General features: G+C 35.8%; 1 protein-coding gene across 4 annotated transcripts in view; it reads left to right on the top strand.

Moving 5' to 3' along the window:
- Positions 1 to 18556, top strand: part of GALK2 (galactokinase 2) — a 129417-nt gene that overhangs the window by 17763 nt on the left and 93098 nt on the right. For all 4 annotated transcript variants that reach the window (XM_038580382.1, XM_038580384.1, XM_038580383.1 and 1 more), the window contains exons 3-5: positions 2655 to 2778; positions 12347 to 12437; positions 15448 to 15594. In XM_038580382.1, the coding sequence (XP_038436310.1) occupies positions 2655 to 2778; positions 12347 to 12437; positions 15448 to 15594 (362 nt within the window). The remainder of the gene's footprint in view (positions 1 to 2654; positions 2779 to 12346; positions 12438 to 15447; positions 15595 to 18556) is intronic.

The following is an 18556-nucleotide window of genomic DNA, read 5'->3' on the forward strand; positions in this document are numbered from 1 at the left end:
TCGAAGTCCAATAAAAAAATAAAAAACAATAAAAAACAAACAAAAAAAAGAAGTTCCTTTTCTAATTTTTTTTCCTCCTTTGGTAAGATTAAAATTTTTGTTAAAATCCTATTTTATTTTCTTAATTTTTCCCAGGAGAACTGAGAAGAGTATTTCATATAGTAAGATAAGCTTTTGTATTAGGGAACACACTATGTTTTCATCTATCCCAATGCATGTTATTAATGTTAATTTTTTCCACTTATTTAAAAAATTTGTTGAAACCTGGTTATTGATATTGTTTTCATGGGCAGCCCATGTGGCTCAGCGGTTTAGCGCTGTCTTCAGCCCAGGGCCTGATCCTGGAGACCCAGGATCAAGTCCCACATCGGGTTCCCTGCATGGAGCCTGCTTCTCCCTCTGCCTGTGTCTCTGCCTCTCTCTCTCTCTCTGTGTCTCTCATGAATAAATAAATATAATATTTAAAAAAAGATATTGTTTTCATGAAAGATGAAAAGATTTTTTTTGTGCTGCAGGTTAAATTTTTAGATTGTGATGAATACTCTTGGTGGTTTTACATTTATTCATTGGATTGGAAGAATACTGGGAAGCCCTTTTGAAAGTGTAGTGACATGTTGGGAGCACCTGGGTGGCTCAGTCGATTAAGTGTCTGCCGTTGGCTCAGGTCATGATCTTAGGGCCCTGGGATCAGAGGCCTGAGTCAGCTCCCTGCTTGTCAGGGAGTCTGTTTCTGCCTCTGCTTCTGTCCCTTCCCCTCCCCTCGTCCATCCCCCATCCACCCAGGATGGGTAGGAAATATCAGAAAGGGAGACAGAACATAAAGACTCCTAACTCTGGGAAGTGAACTAGGGGTGGTGGAAGGGGAGGAGGGCGGGGGGTGGGGGTGAATGGATGATGGGCACTGAGGGGGACACTTGATGGGATGAACACTGGGTGTTATTCTGTATGTTGGCAAATTGAACACCAATAAAAAATAAATTTATTATTAAAAAAATTTTCTATAATTGAAAATGTAAGCATACAAAAAATAGTTGGAGTAATATAATGAACTCCCATGTAACTGATATCTAGCTTCAATTATTATTAACTCAGGCAACTTATTTTACTTTGAGGCAAATAATGGGGGCTTTTTTTTTTTTTTTTTTTTTTAAAAAGGGATGTTTGAGCATGGTTAAATGAAGGAGGGAGGGGGAATGGAGTAAAGCCAGTGGAGAGAGAGATTGTAGATAACTGAGAAGGGAGGAACTGATGGAGCAGATTTCCTGAAGTCAAGAGGGGCTGGTACCTAGGGCATCAGAAGAGGGCAGCTTTGACTCTTTTAGCAGCAGGCAAAGAAAGAAAAGGATGCAGTTTCATGTAGATAAATGTATAACTTTCTCCTTGTGAAACCACTGTTTTATATCCCTGTCTTTTTGAAGGAAGTTTGTGAGAATGACAGCTTTGAAAACTACTTCTCCGTCATTGTCAATCCATAAAAAAGAACCCAACTCTTTATCATTTCATTTTATTTTATTTTATTTTATTTTATTTTTTTTAATTTTTATTTATTTATTATAGTCACAGAGAGAGAGAGAGAGGCAGAGACACAGGCAGAGGGAGAAGCAGGCTCCATGCACCGGGAGCCCGACGTGGGATTCGATCCCGGGTCTCCAGGATCGCGCCCTGGGCCAAAGGCAGGCGCCAAACCGCTGCGCCACCCAGGGATCCCTCATTTCATTTTATTTTTATCTTTTTTTTGAAAGATTTATTTATTCATGAGACACACACACACACACACACACACACACACACACACACAGAGAGAGAGAGAGAGAGAGAGAGAGAGAGAGAGGCAGAGACACAGGCAGAGGGAGAAGCAGGCTCCATGCAGGGAGCCTGACATGGGACTCCCAGTGGGAGGCCTGCTTCTCCCTCTGCCTATGTCTTTGTCTCTCTCTGAATAAATAAATAAAATCTTAAAAAAAAATTGGTTAGGCATTTAGTTATGCCACAAATTTGAATAAAGCAAAGTCCTCAACTTAGCATGTTGGCTAATAAGGAAGGATGAGGTAATGTAAGGCAGAGTGTGCTAAAGGCTTCAATTGTTCATATTTTAAAAAATTACTTCTTTATTTATTCATGAGAGACACAGAGAGAAAGAAGCAGATACACAAGCAGAGAGAATAGCAGGCTTCAGGCAGGGAGCCTAATGTGGGATTCGATCGGGGGACTCCAGGTTCACGCCCTGGGCCGAAGGCAGACGTTCAACCGCTGAGCCACCCAGGAGTCCCTTCAATTGTTCATATTTAACAAAGTAATAGGAAAGAGCAACAGAGAAATGAGATAGTAGTTTTTTTGATACTCCATATAACTAGTCACAAAACAAGATGTTTGAAGATGATCACTATGAATTATAAAGTAGAAAGAAACTTGTGAAGATTTAAAGGAATCTAAAAATTAACAGAAACTAATAAATAATATACTTATTCTAGCAGATGTTTCAGGCTAGAATGTCTGGGAGAAAAAGAGAACTGAATCATTTCCAGAGCATAGTATTTTTATTTTCTGTTAAAACCTGACTTGTGGTCAAATTTTTCTTGTATATCAGCCTACTTTGAGTTTCTCTTATTTCTTATGCTGCAATATTAAAAATTCTTTCTCTTTTTTTTTTCTAGGAGAACATATAGATTATTGTGGGTACTCTGTTCTTCCTATGGCTATAGAACAAGATATGTTAATAGCTGTGGAGCCTGTGAAAACACAAACTCTTCAACTAGCAAATACAAATCCCTTGTACACGTGAGTATTTAGGATTGATACTATGTGTAATGGGGTGTGTGTGTATGTGTGTGTATTCATATCCAAATGAACTCTTTAGAAGAAATCAAATTTGTAATAAATCATTGAATTTATTGAAAATTTACATCTTAAAAAAAAAAAGAAAATCTATATCTTACTTCCCAAAAGAGTCTAAGGCTTCTCTTTCATATTTTTCATTTGCTCATTCATTTGAGAAACATTTCCTGTAGACTTACTATGTGTATGGCATTGTTTTAGATACTGGGCCATACAAAACTTAAAATAACCCTGTCCTTTCCCCGAAGGTATTCATTATCTGTGTAGGTAGCTGTCTTCAGCCAAATCAGTGGTGGTGCCTTTCTGGTATTACTGGGGCACCCTCTAATTCTCTCGTCATAACATTTTATCACATTATATTATGATTACCTGCTTACTTGCCTGTATTCTCCCAGTAGATCATAAACTCTGTGACATCAGGTACTGTTGTGTCTCCAGTGCTGTAGGCTCAGTGTCAAACTTCAGGTCTTGTGCATAGTATACATAAGTTTCTAGTGCATATGTTTTATCAAGTTAGGGACATACTTTGTATTTCCTGTTGTTTTTGAGTTCTTAGTTTGCTGAGATTAAAAGAAATTTGTTAATGGGTATTGAATTTTATTAAATCTCTATTCAGTATTAAATAATGGTTTAAAAAAAGTACTATGAATTACACAGATGGGTTTTCTTTCTTTTTTAAGATTTTATTTATTTATTCATGAGAGGCAGAGACACAGGCAGAGGAAGAAACAGGCTCCCTGTAGGGAGCCTGATGCAGGACTCCATCCCAGGACCCCAGGATCATGCCCCGAACCAAAGGCAGATGCTCAACCACTGAGCCACCCAAGTGCCCCTGATAGGTTTTCTAATGTTGAGCTATTTTTGCATTCCCGGATATGTCCTACTTGCTTATAGTATAGTTTGATGGACTTGATTTGCTAATTACAAAAAAAGATTTAGGAATATGTTTGGCACTTTGTATTTTTGGCTTATTATTCATTGGCTAGTTTGCTTACAGTAATACTAGTTCATTCAGTGAATATTTTTTGTGTGCCATTAATAAGGCACAATACAGGTTGTGCAAAATACAGAAATTTCTGACTTTTATGTCCTAGCCTCAGCAATCAGACAACAAAAAGAAATAAAAGGCATTCAAATTGGCAAAGAGGAAGTCAAACTCTCCCTTTTCCCAGATGACATGATACTATACATAGAAAACCCAAAAGACTCCATCCCAAGATTGCTAGAACTCATAGAGCAATTCAGCAGTGTGGCAGGATACAAAATCAATGCCCAGAAGTCAGTGGCATTTCTATACACTAACAATGAGACTGAAGAAAGAGAAATTAAGGAGTCAATCCCATTTACATTTGCACCCAAAAGCATAAGATACCTAGGAATAAACCTAACCAAAGAGGTAAAGGATCTATACCCTAAAAACTACAGAACACTTCTGAAAGAAATTGAGGAAGACACAAAGAGATGGAAAAATATTCCATGCTCATGGATTGGCAGAATTAATATTGTGAAAATGTCAATGTTACCCAGGGCAATTTACACGTTTAATGCAATCCCTGTCAAAATACCATGGACTTTCTTCAGAGAGTTGGAACAAATTATTTTAAGATTTGTGTGGAATCAGAAAAGACCCCGAATAGCCAGGGGAATATTAAAAAAGAAAACCATAGCTGGGGGCATCACAATGCCGGATTTCAGGTTGTACTACAAAGCTGTGGTCATCAAGACAGTGTGGTACTGGCACAAAAACAGACACATAGATCAATGGAACAGAATAGAGAACCCAGAAGTGGACCCTGAACTTTATGGTCAACTAATATTCGATAAAGGAGGAAAGACTATCCACTGGAAAAAAGTCTCTCCAATAAATAGTGTTGGGAAAATTGGACATCCACATGTTGAATTCTTTAAAGAAAACTTTAAATTGCCTCAAACACAATTTTGTGTCATTATTTGTAAACATTTAAAACTGTCTGCATAATAATTTGTTGTATTGATTTACTCAAATTTACTTTACCATTCCCACCATCATAAATATATGGTTTCAGTTTCATTTTTTCTACAAAAGCAGAGCCTGAGACAGACCTGAATGAAAGTAGAGTATTTGGAATATGATCCCAGGTATGGAACTCAAACAACATGGAGAATGATTTAGGGAGGCAGAGATGATTCCTAAGGTAGGTAGTCCTTGCTGTAGGTAAGGGGCTTCATTCTATCAGCACTCCTAGGAAGTATGCAGCATGCCTCCCAGAATTGTCCATATGTTGTGCAACACTCATTGCATGGAGGTACCATAATTTATCTATTCACCATTGATGGGCATTTAGATAGCTTTTGGCTATTATGAACAATGCTGTTGTGGATATTTGTATACAAATCTATGTGTGGACATGTATTTCATTTTCTTGGGTAACTATCTGGGACTATCTAGTTCACCTTTTTAAGAACTTGCCTAACTGTTTTCCAAAGTGGTTGTACCATGTTTCATTCCTACTACTAATGTTCCATTTGCTCTACATTTTTGCTAACCTGTCTTTTTAAAATTTTGGTCACTCTCATAAGTGTGTAGTATTACCACATTGTGTTTTTTATTTTTAATTTTAATTTCTGTAATGATGTTGAACATCTTTTCATGTACTTGTCACCTAGATATCTTATTTGTTGAAGGGCGTATTCAAATCTTTTGCCCATTTTTAAGCAGGATTTTCATTTACTATTGACCTGTAAGATTTTCTTTTATACTGTAGCTACAAGTCTTTTGTCAGATTAATATTTTATAAATATTTTCATCCAGTCTGTGACTTGGATTTTCATTTTCTTTACTATGTCTTTTGAAGAATAATAGTTTTTAACTTTGATGAAGTACAATTTATTCATTTTTTTCATGATTTATATAGTTTTAAAAAAGATTTAATTAATTTATTTGATATATAGGGAGAGAGAGAGAGAGAGAGAGAGAGAGAGAATGAGTGGAAAGGGAGGGACAGAGGGAGAGGGAGAAGCAGACTCTCCACTGAGCAGGGAGCCTAACTTGGGGTTCTATCCCAGGGACCTGGGATCATGGCATAAGCCAAAGGCCAATGCTTAACTGATTGAGCCACCCAGGTGCCCCTCATGGTTTGTAGTTTTTGGCTGTTTTTAAGCACCCTTTGCCAAACCCAAGGCACTAAAAGTTTTTCTAGTGTTTTCTTCTAGAAATTTTATGATTTTAGCACTTATATTTAGGTCTATGATCCACCTTGAATTAATATTTGTATGTAGCATGAGATAAGGGTTGAGGTTTATTTTTTTGTATATGGCTATCCAATTGTTTCCCACCATTTATTGGAAAGATTATCATTTCCCATTGAATTATCTTGGCAACCTTTGTTGAAAAGCAGGTGACAATAAATGCATGGATCTGTTTCTGGACTCTATTCTGTTTATTGTTGCATTTGTCTATCTTTTTTTAAAGATTTGTTTATTTATTTGAAAGAGAGAGAGAGAGCATGCACACATGCATAAACAAGGGGAGGGACAGAGGGAGAGGGAGGGAATCTCAAGGAGACTTCCCACTGAGCATGGAGCTCCACTCTGGGCTCGTTGTCATGACCCTGAGATCATGACTGAGCCAAAATCAAGAGTCAGATGCTTAACTGACTGAGCCATCCAGGTGCCCCATATATTTGTCTGTCTTTATGCCAATATCACATTATCTGAAAACCATAGCTTTAAAAAAATTTTTTTTTGACTACGGTTGATATACAATGTTACATTAGTTTCAGGTGTACAACATAGTGATCCAACTTCTTTATACCTTCTGTTATGCTCATAAATATGGCTACCATCTGTCACCATACAATACTATTACAATATCATGAATATATTCCCTATGCTGTGCCTTTTATTCTGGTGACTTATTCATTCCATAACTGGAAACCTGAATCTCCCCCTCTTTTTCATCCATTTTGCTCATCCCCTCACTCCCTTCTGGCAACCATCAGTTTATTCTCTGTTTTTAGATCTGGTTCTGCTTTTTGTTATTTATTCATTTGCTTTGTTTTTTAGATCGCACATATAAGTGAAATCATATGGCATTTGTCTTTCTTAGTCTGACTTATTTCACTTCTCATAATACCTTCTATGTCCATCCACATTGTCACAAATGACAAGATCTCATCCATTTTATGGCTGAGTAATATTTCATTATATATATGTACTACATTTTCCTTATCCATTGATCTATTGTTGGACACTTAGGTTGCTTCCATATCTTGGCTATTATAAATAGTGCTGCAATAAACATAGGGGAGCATATATCTTTTTGAATTAGTGTTTTCATTTTCTTTGAGTAAATACTTAGTAGTGGAATTACTGCATTGTATGATGTTTCTTATTTTTTTAAGGATTTTATTTATTCATTTGAGAGAGTGTGAGAGAGAGCATGAGCTGAGGGAGGGGCAGAGAGAGAGGAAGAAGCAGACTCCCCGCTGAGCAGAGAGCCCAACACAGTGCTTGATTCCAGAACCTGAGATCATGACCTGAGCCAAAAGCAGACAACCATCTGAGCCACGCAGGTGCCCCACCTTGTATGATGTTTCTATGTTTAATTTTTTGAGGGACCTCCATATTGTTTTCCCCAGTGGCTGTATCGATCTATACTCCCACCAACAATGCATGAGGGTTCCTTTTTCTCCATGTCCTGTCCTTTTGATCCTAGCCATTCTGATAGGTGTGAGATAATATCTCCTTGGGTTTTGATTTGCATTTGCCTGATGATTAGTGATGTTGAGCATCTTTTTGTGTGTCTGTTGGCCATCTGTGTATCTATTCAGATCCTCTCCTCATTTTATAATTGGATTGTTTGGGTTTTTTGATATGAGTTGTATAATTTCTTTGTATAGTTTGGTTATTAATCTTTATTAGATAGATCATTTGCAAATATCTTCTTCCATTCAGTAGGTTGCCTTTTTATTTTGCTGATGGTTTTTTTAATTTTGATATAGTCCCAGTAGTTTATTTTTGTTATAATAAAAAATAAACTTGCCTGAGGAGACCTATCTTGAAAAATGTTGCTACTACTGATGTCAGAAATTATTGCCTGTGTTCTCTTATGGATTTTATGGTTTCAGATCTCACATTTAGCCATTTTGAGTTTGTTTTTATGCACAGTTTTAGAAGTGGGTCCAGTTTCATTCTTTTGCATGTAGTTATCCAGTTTTCCAGCACCATTCATTGATGAGACTGTCTTTTCCCCATGGTATAGTCTTATCTCATTTGTTATAGATTAATTGACAATATATGTGTGGGTTTAATTCTGGGCTCTGTATTCTCTTCCCTTGATCTAGGTGTCTGTTTTTGTGCCAGTACCATACTGTTTTGATTACCACAGCTTTGTAGTATATATTGAAATCTGGAATTGTGATACCTCTACTTTTGTTATTCTTTCTCAAGATCACTTTTGGTATTTGGGATCTTTTGTCCTGTACAAATTTTAGGATTATTTTTTCTAGTTCTGTGAAAAATGCTTCTGGTACTTTGATAGGGTTTGCATTGAATTTGTAGATTGTTTTGGATAATATGGACATTTTATCAATATTAATTCTTCCAATCCATGAACATAGAATATCTCTCCATATGTTTGTGTTGTCTTCAGTTTCTTTCATCAGAGGTTTATAGTGCAGAGTACAGGTCTTTCATCACCCTGGTTAAGTTTATTTCTAGGTATTTTATTCTTTTCAGTGCAATTGTAAATGAAATTGTTTTCTTACTTTCCCTTTCTGCTATTTTGTTATTAGTGTGTAGAAATGTTACCAATTTCTGGGCATTAATTTTGTATCCTGCAACTTTACTGAATTCATTTATTACTTTGAATAGTTTTTTTTTTTTTGATGGAGTCTTTAGGGTTTTCTGTTTATAGCATCATGTCATCTGCACATAGTGACAGATTAACTTCTTCCCTACCCATATTGTGCCTCATTTCTTTTTCTTGTCTGAAAGCTGTGACTAGGACTTTCAGCACTATGTTTAATAAAAGTAGGGACAGTGGACATCTTGTCTTGTTTCTGATCTTAGAGGAAGAGCTCTCAGTTTTTCACCATTGAGTATGGTGTTAGCTGTGAGTTTTTCATCCATAGCCTTTATGATATTGAGGTATATTCCCTCTAAACCCACTTTGTTGAGAGCTTTTATCACAAACAGATGTTGAATTTTGTCAAATGCTATTTCTGCGTCTATTGAGTTGATCATATGATTTTTATCCTTCAGTTTGTGGATGCTATGATGTTGACTTGCGAATATTGAACCATCCTGCATCCCCAGAATAAATCCCACTTGATTGTGGTGAATGATCCTTTTAATGTATTGGTTAATGTGGTTTGCTAATTGAAAATTGTAGCTTTATAAGAAGTCCTGGAATCAGGTGTAAGACATATCTAACATTGTTTATCTTTCTCAAATTAATTCTGGCTATTCTAGATCTTTTGCATTTCCTTATTAATTTAATTTAATTTAATTAAAAATATTTTATTTATTTATTTGAGACAGAGAGAGAGAATGAGCCAGGGGATGGGGAAGAGGGAAAGGGAGAAGCAGATCCACGCTGAACAGCAAGCCTGATGTGAGGCTCGATCCCAGGATCCTGAGATCCTGGGATCATGACCTGAGTTGGAGGCAGATGTCCAACCAACTGAGCCATCCATTAATAAGCCCCCCTTATTAATTTTGGAATTAGCTATTCAACTTCTATGAAAGAGCACACTGAGATTTTATTGGAGTTATACTGAGTGTAGAGATCAATTTGGGAAAAACTGACATCTTAATAGTATTTACTCCAATCTATGAGTGTGATATATCTGTCCATTTATTTAGGTCTTCTTCAATTTTTCTCAGAAATACCTTGTTGCTGTAAGGGTATATGTCTTGTACATTTTACCTTAAACTTTTCTCTAAGTGTTTATTTTTAAAAGGATTTTATTTATTTATTTGAGATAGAGTGAGAGAAAGCAAGCATGATCTTGGGTGGGGGTGGGGCAGAGGGAGAGGGAGAAACAGACTCCTTGCTGAGTGGAGAGCCCAATATGGGGCTTGATTCCAGGACTCTGGGATCATGACCTGAGCCAAAGGCAGACACTTAACTGACTGAGCCACCCAGGCACCCCTAAGTTTTTTTTTTTTTTTTTTTTTATGATACTGTTATTGTAAATGGTCTAGCCCAGTGTCTGGCACACACAAGGTAGACATTGGGCAGAACAAGTCAATCACTGAATAAAATGTATAGGTGGAAATAATCAATGTAGTAAATCGTAACTGTTCATTTTTAGGACTTTTTCCCTAGCATTCTGCAACATGGATGCAAGAGTGGAGAAAGCAGATGGGTGATACAAGTTAGGAATTGATGGGAAAATGTGTGCCTGTTTTTGAATCTTAGGAAATGGTTGGGCAGAGAGGCAAGACATGGATGCTAGAAAGAACAGACATGAAATAACTAGTCAAAGAGAAGTCTTTTCTATGACAGATTTAAGCTATGTTTCTAATTCTGTAGGAACTGGCACTTTTCAGCTTTTTCTTTGATATTTCTCATGTAGCTTCCTGCATCTATAACAAATTTTCTCCTCTTCTTCTTTCAGTATATCACCAGCCCTGACTCCTTCCTGGTTTTCTTTTCTTTGTGGTGACTTTCAAGATTTTGCTTAACTAGAAACAGAATCTGATCAGTTTTGCTAACATAATTTTATCTGCTTTCCAAATTATGTGACTTCTTGTTGACTGTGAGCAATATATTTTAACTTCTGTGGCTGACAGTAAAATGCTTGTGAGCTGGAGACATACTGTGTGTGTTCTTGGAGAGTCACTCAATCTCTCTGAGCTCCCAAGAAGGCCTCACCTCTCCACTCTAATATGCTGATTATAAAGTTGATGCCCTCTTGATCTCATATCCCATTCCATATTATACACCATCGTGTGACAATAGTGTGTGATTATGATTTGTGTTCATGTTTCAGCTAGATTACAAATGCTTAGAAGATAAGCCCCTTGCCTTTTGCCTTTATATTCCTATGAATTCCTATGTATTGCCTTGCATACTTAAATATTTTTTTAGAAGATGATGTGTCCATGTTATTCTTTTTTAAGATTTTATTTATTTATTCATGAGAGAGACACACACACACAGAGTGAGAGAGAGAGAGAGAGAGAGAGAGAGAGAGGCAGAGACACAGGCAGAGGGAGAAGCAGGCTTCATGCAGGGAGCCTGGTGTGGGACTCAATCCTGGGACTCCAGGATCACGCCCTGGGTGGAAGGCAGGTACTAAACTGCTGAGCCACCCAGGGATCCTGATGTGTCCATGTTACTGAATTAAGATAATGCATGGAGGGTACCTACTACAGGGTCTGGCGCATAGTGGGTGTTTAGTAAACTAGGTCGAAAGCATGTTCAGTCAATATAGGGAATGTTTCTTATTTCCTCACTTTTTAAATGACTCCCTCCTCCTCAATTTCATGTTATTTTGTCCTTTAGCTGATATAGAAGCCTATTTATCTATTTTTAATTTTGAGATAATTTTTGACTTACAAAGAACTCACAAAATAATATAAAGAATTCCTACATATCAACTGATATGTTCTCAGTGCATGATATCAAGGAGGCACATGATGTCCCTTATTGGTGGTGTTAATTTTAATCATTTGGTTAAGGTGGTGTCTGTCAGATTTTTTGTCATAAGACAAAGAACTTTTGTCTTGCAAAGTATTTTTCCCTTTTCAATAAGTATCTGATGGGGAAATACTTTGAATCTATGTAAATATTTTGTTTCTTATCCAATTTTTACTCCCTAACTTTAGCATCCATTGATAATTCTTTCCTGACACAATTATCATGGAGTTTACCAAATAGTGATTTTTTTAATTTCTGTCATTTCTACTTCATCTATTATTTGGCATTTTACTCTAAGGAAGAGATTTTCCTTCTCCTTCATTTAGCTAGTTATTCATTTGTTAATTTGTATCAGTATAGAGTCATGGACTCTTATTCAATGAATTATGATACATTAGAATCACCATTACTTGTTTTGTTTTTTTCTGTCTTCTTCTTAAACTGTGCAGATGGTAAAATTTGATGGATGGCAGAGAGTATGGGGAGAGAAGTCTTTGAGTACCATTACAGTTAGAGGTATGCCAAGCAGCAAACCCCAAGGATAAGCATTTAGTGATTTACATCAACATAATAAGGACCATCATGAAATTAAAAATGTTGTAGATTATGCTGAAGTATATTGGTTCCTCTCTGTTTCAGGAAATAGAAAGGGTCAATCAGATGTAGTTTAATTGTAAAGGTCACTATAACTTCCCTTTTAGCATGTGGGGATGTATGTTGTTTTTGAACGGACTGTGAAGTACATAGATGAAAATAAGTCGAAAATGAAATTTCAGTATCACTGTCTTGGCACAAGATGGCAGCAGTAAGCCATTGATTTTGCAGCCCTTTTTTTTTTTTTTTTGTTACCTTTAAAATTAATGGTGTCTTTTGTTTTTGCAGGGACTTCAGTACTAGTGCTAATAATATTCAGATTGACAAAACTAAGCCTCTGTGGCACAACTATTTCTTGTGCGGATTTAAAGGAATTCAGGTAAATTGGTTTATAAGGCAACTACTAGCTGTTGAACTTATAATGTGTATTATATATCAATAATTATTTTATTTTACTTTATTTTATTTACTTTATGTATTTTTTGGTCACCTTTCAATGCTAACTGATGTTTCTGTTCTATTTTGCTGATTTATATATTTCAGAGGATAATGCAGATAAGACTGTTCCTGGGTGGTGTTCACAGGGGCAGGAATGGTTGTTCATTGGTTACATCTGACAAAAATCCTTCTCTTTTTAAAATCTTTGTTCAAGTTTTCTTTTGAAGGATGCAATCTAGTAATATATATGTTCTGATGATATGTAGGTATGTAGTGTAATAGGATTTAAAATCCAACAGCCCTAGGTTTGAATCTGAGCTCTACTCAGCTGCCTAATTCAACCTCTAATTGTCAGGTTTGTTATCTGTATAATGATGTCTTTGCCATCCAGCAAAGAGTTGTTACAAAGATTACATAGTGCTTGACGCATAGTAGGCATTCAATAAGTAAACAACTAGTATTGTTATTACCACTTCAGATGGGGTTAAAAAAAAAGATGTAGTGATGAAGTTAGCTAGGATAAGCATTTTCCTTAGAAACATTGAATAATTACCACGACATCTCTAATGTCATGGGCAAGAACAAAAAAATGAAATGTTTCTACTTTTTCTCTGAATTAAAAAGTGTAAAGATGAAAAGAAAATTGATTTGCTAAATCATTTTGATTTGTTTGTTAAAATCCATGTTTTAGAGTTTGTATTCTTTACTGTCTGGTGGTCCTATATGAAACTTTGTCACGAGTAGCTTAGGACTCAGTGGCATATCCATTACAAAAAAGAATCACATTTATCTCTGATGTGTAGTCCTGTACTCTAGTTATGGTGGTTTTGGTCTTAAGAGTTCCTGCATTCATTTCTTTCTTTCTTTCTTCTTTTTTTCTTTCTTTCTTTCTTTCTTTCTTTTTATTTTTCTCTTTCTTTCTTTCTTTCTTTCTTTCTTTCTTTCTTTCTTTCTTTCTTTCTTTCTTTCTTTCTTTCTTTCTTCTTTCTTCGTTTTCCTTTGCCTTTTTCTTTTTCTTTTTCTTTCTTCTTCATCCAGACACATGGTAATAACTTATGGGAAGAGGTATTGGCAGCTTTTAAATCTTCAAGATATTTGGCTTATCATATGCATTAGTGGGAATTATGGTATTTGGAAGGATTTGCCTGGCAAATGCAATTTGATCTTCCTTATAGCAACATGCCTTTTATAGCATATGGGTAAAGTGACCTAAATACTGCATGTTGCTTTGGATTGTTTTTGAGAATTTGAGGTCTTACAGCCTTCTTTTTCGGTTTGACAACTTATGTGCAAAAGTAGGTTTGTACAATAAACTTTTGGCGGAGAAGTAATTTAAATGTTAGCTTGTTTAGAAACCTTCAAATTCAAATACTAGAAAATATCAGGATAATCTGTTTATATTAAATTGAACATGTTATCCTTTTGGGATAGAGCTATTACAGAATTTGGCAAAATCCATTTACATTTTTGAATCTGTTGTACATTTTAATTTAAACATTGTGTGATAAGTTTGTAAGTATGATTCACATTCAAGATACACTGTGGATCAGTTTATGGTTAAATATATAGCATTCTCCAAGGATTTTTTTTAAACAAGCTGTCTGATGTTCTTATGAAAGGGCATTGGCAGCAGCAGTATTTCAGTTTATAATTTGTTTGTATTTCTGGAAAGGAAATTTTTAGATGACTTGAAATCAAGAAGAGAAGTACATCCAACAGAATCTCTTTTTTTTTTTTTTGTGGTGTGTGAGTCTTGCCAACATAGGAAAAAAGGACAAAAAAAAAAAAAAAGGAAAAAAACAGCCTTTAATTTGCAGAGTTCTGTTGTTACTTTGGTTATTCTAACTAGTTTACTGAAATTTCTCCCTAGAATAATATGTATGATGAAATGCATAATTATGTAATATAATAGTATTTTGTATTTTGGTCTTGAGCTGTTTGAGTAATTTGCAAACATGATGGTACTTTTTCTAGAGGAGGAGATGGCCTTGCATTTATTTTTAATCCTAAACCACAAAGATTAAGATATAATCTTATAATATCATCCTAAGTGTCATCCTAGATATTCATCTAAGTATTCTGGAGATTTCCATCTTTAGATCAGAGTCTCATTATTTCTTTGGGCTTTCCTACTTGTAAAAATAAGAGTTTCTCTGCTTCGTTTAGAGTCTGTGTTCTCATTTGTGGCTGAATTCTAATTTGGCCGTCTTGAAAGCTACCATATGGTTTAACTGTATCTATAAACTCTAGTAAAAATCTGGATTTCCTCATATGGCTGACTTATATTAAATCATAGTGACAGTATGCTGGCCCATGTTTCTGACTGCAATGGAGTAGTTCTCAACCAGAAATCAGAGACCTGGGTCCTACTCCCAGCTCCCTATATGTAATGTTGGAAAAAACTTTTAATCTTTTGATGCCTATATTTTTCCATAAGTAAAATGAAACTGAAGAAATTTAGAACACTTTTTCTTCAGAGGACCTCTTGAAGAAAGATACTCAATAGAAACAAGCTAGTGCTTTGTGTTAGACTTTCACAGTCATGGTGTGTTGGGATGTGGTACATGGGATTTAACCTGCCTTACTAATATTGTATATTTCTTCTCTTGCTACCTGAAAAATTGAATTATAACTGTCTAATATTTTTTCTATATTTATTCAAATCAACATTCAAAGAAAAGATCATCCAAGGTAATTTTAAGAAATGGATCAATAGCTTTTTGTTGAACAAAGTAAAAAATAATCTTCAGATTACCGAACCCTATGGCCAAGAATCATTAAATGAAATGTCATGTATAGACTCAACTAAATTGGATTGCACAAGTCATTTCTATAAATAGCATAATAAGTCCATTGATAAACGTTTACTCTCTAGGGAACGAAAAGAATGTTTTACTTCTTCTCAAATCCAACACCAAAGTTACTAGCACTTTTTCTCCTTCTATTCTTAGGAACACTTTGGTCTTAGCAGCCTGACTGGAATGAATTGCTTAGTGGATGGAAACATCCCACCAAGTTCTGGACTCTCCAGCTCCAGTGCTTTGGTCTGTTGTGCTGGCTTGGTGACACTTACAGTGCTGGGAATGAACCTATCCAAGGTAACAAACTTGAATATGTTTACCTCACCGAACTCTCTCTTTCCAAGGCCATTAGTATCCGAATCTCAAAATTATAGTATCTTCGTTTGATTAAAAACTTGGCCTTATCTGAAAGGACTCTACACGTGGGCATGCTCTGTAACCTAAGAAATCAATAAGTCTTGCTTATGACAAACCATGATAAGATATCTGATACTTTGGAAATAATAGGCAGATATGTGAATAACTGTATTAAAATGTTCTTACATTAAGTGTGGAGTTTGAATGCATAGACATCTTTTTCGATCACTTCACTAACAAGTTCAGTTTAGACCAAGAAATTATAGGCCTCATTGTTGGACCTGCTTATTTTCAACCGAAACCTTAAATTAAATATTTGACAGGCACTGGGTAAAAAGGGTAAAGAGCAGGCAATAAAGGAACTGAACAGCATATCTGTTTATACTGGCAGGTTAGTCACTGACATAAACTTAAAAAAAAAATTGCATTACAAAGAGGAAATGCTTATTTAAAGGAAACATAAATCCTGCGAAAGGTTAGAAAGCCTCAATTTTACAAGTTCACATAAATCTCTGATTCTGCAGTTCAGAGCAGGTGTGCTCAGCTTTAATTAATGTTCTAGAGTTCTGGTTCAAGCAAAATGTTATCATAGGTTCTTTTTTATCCCATGTACATAGATGGTTTGGGGAGGGCATCAGGCAGAGCAAGAGAAAGTCAGCCATATGCTTTGTCTTCAGCCTGTTTCAACTGTCAGTTTGAAAATTTTATGTGTAAGAGGAAAAAGAGAAAGGATAAAGCAAAGGCTCAGATAGAGTTCTCCTTGGCTGTCATTTATAACTAACTACACGTTAGTTACCTCTTTGTAAGCTATGGCTTATTTGGTGTGAAGGGTAACTTACTTGTTTTTTGTTTATTGAGAGGTAAGAAAGCAAGAGAAAGAAAGTCCATATGTAAAATGTACTTCCATTGGTACTATGTTTAATCTGATGGTTTATTTGTTTATTCTCTTGGTCATCATTCAACCATTATTTATTTAGTGGCTACTTTCTACCAAGTAATGTTCAAAGCATTGGAGCTATAATAGGTTCAGTTTTAATCCTCACAGTGCTTATGATCTAAAAGGGGAAGAGAGACAAGTAACAGGCAACTATAACAGAGTGTGATAAGTGGATAAGTAGTGTGCTCTGGTTGCACACTAAATGCAGATTTAGAGAGCATGGAGACTTCTAAGCAGAGACTTAAGGATTTGTAGATGATAATACTGGTAACATTGATAGGCATGTAATAGGTGGAGGGAAACTTGTGTGGGAATATTTAGAGTAAGAGTGATCATAGATTGTTGGAGGAATTAAAGGGGGCTTAATTTGGCTGGAGTAATTTGAATGACAGGATAGGAGACCAGGTGCTGGGGCTTGTAAACCATGTTGAGGAATATGGGCTTTGTCTTTTTAGGAGTGTAAAACCATTTCAGGCTTTTAGGAAGAATGTAACATGGTCTTACCTATATTTTATGAAGATCACTCTGGCTGTATTATAGAATCTAGATATGAGGATAGTAACAATATTAGTAGGAGGGAATTGATTTGGTCTAGGGAAATGGCAATGAGAATGGAGAGACCTGGATCATAGACTTAAAGTACATCTCAGACAGAATCAATAAGACTTGATCATTGATTGGGTATGGGGATGAGGGGCAGAAAAGAGTCAAGGATTTTACCCAGATCTCTGGCTTGGTGTGATTCACTGGAATAGGAATATAGATGAAAGTGAAATGTTGAATAGGGGGAATCTGTGGTCATGCTGATAGAGTTATCTAGTGTTTAGTCACAGACAATATTCTTGAAGGTCAGGAGGAAGATCTGGACTTGAGATGACCCATTTGAGAGTCATTAGTGTTAATTGGGTTTTGAAGCCATAGGAGTAGAGAAGAACATTCAGTGGAAGAGTGTAAGTAGGAAGATAAGGAAGACTAGGACAAGGGGAACAAGGGCTTGACAAGCATGAACATTTAAGGGATGGGCTGAGGAAAAGATGTCCACTAAAGAGACTCAGAAGTAATCAGATAGATAGAAGGAAAATAAAGAAAGATGAGACAACAGCAAAGACAAGGAAGAGAGTATTTCATGAAAGCAATGGTGTCTAATGCTACTGAGATGTCAGGTAAGACAAAGACTAAGAAGCATCCATTGGATTTAGCATCAGAGAAATTGAAGAAAACCTTGGCAAGAACAGTTTAAAATAGGAATGAGTTAAAGGGTCTATGAGAGGTGAGAAAGTGGGTCAGTTCAATTGGTACAAAAAATCTGACTGTGCTGGTGAAAGAGATAATCTGATGTCTGTGGTGAGGGTGAGGTCAAGGAATTCATTTATTAATGAAAGGATTGGTGAAAAAAAATTTTTTTTGCATTTTTTTGGGCCTTTAATGGTTTCCTTTAGTATCTAAGAGAAAAGAAGAAAAAAATGTTGAAAAATGTTGAAAAAACCCAATTGAAACTTTGGAATTAATTTTAGCTATCTCTGTGTTTTCAAAGTCAAAAATAGCAAATGTGTTGGCATGAAAAGAAATACATGGATCAACAGAACAGCATAAAGAGCCCAGAAATAAACCCATGCATATATGGTTGATTAATTTATGACAAAAGTGTCAAGAATATATAACGGGGAAAGGACTGTCTCTTCAATAATTGATGTTGGGGAAAGCTGGACAGCCACATGCAAAAGAATGAAAATTGAACTGCTGTCTTATACCATACACAAAAATTAACTCAAAATGGATTAAAGATTTGAACACAAGACCCGAAAAACTCCTAGAAGAAAACATAACCATTAAACCCCTTGACACTGGTGTTGGTAATAATTTTTTGAATTTGACAACAAAAGCAAAAGTACAAAAACAAAAATAAACAAGTGGGACTACATCAAAATAAAAAAAAAACTTTTGTACAGCAAAGGAAACCATCAA

This window comes from Canis lupus, chromosome 30 (genome assembly GCF_011100685.1).
Source record: "Canis lupus familiaris isolate Mischka breed German Shepherd chromosome 30, alternate assembly UU_Cfam_GSD_1.0, whole genome shotgun sequence".
NCBI lineage: Eukaryota > Metazoa > Chordata > Mammalia > Carnivora > Canidae > Canis > Canis lupus.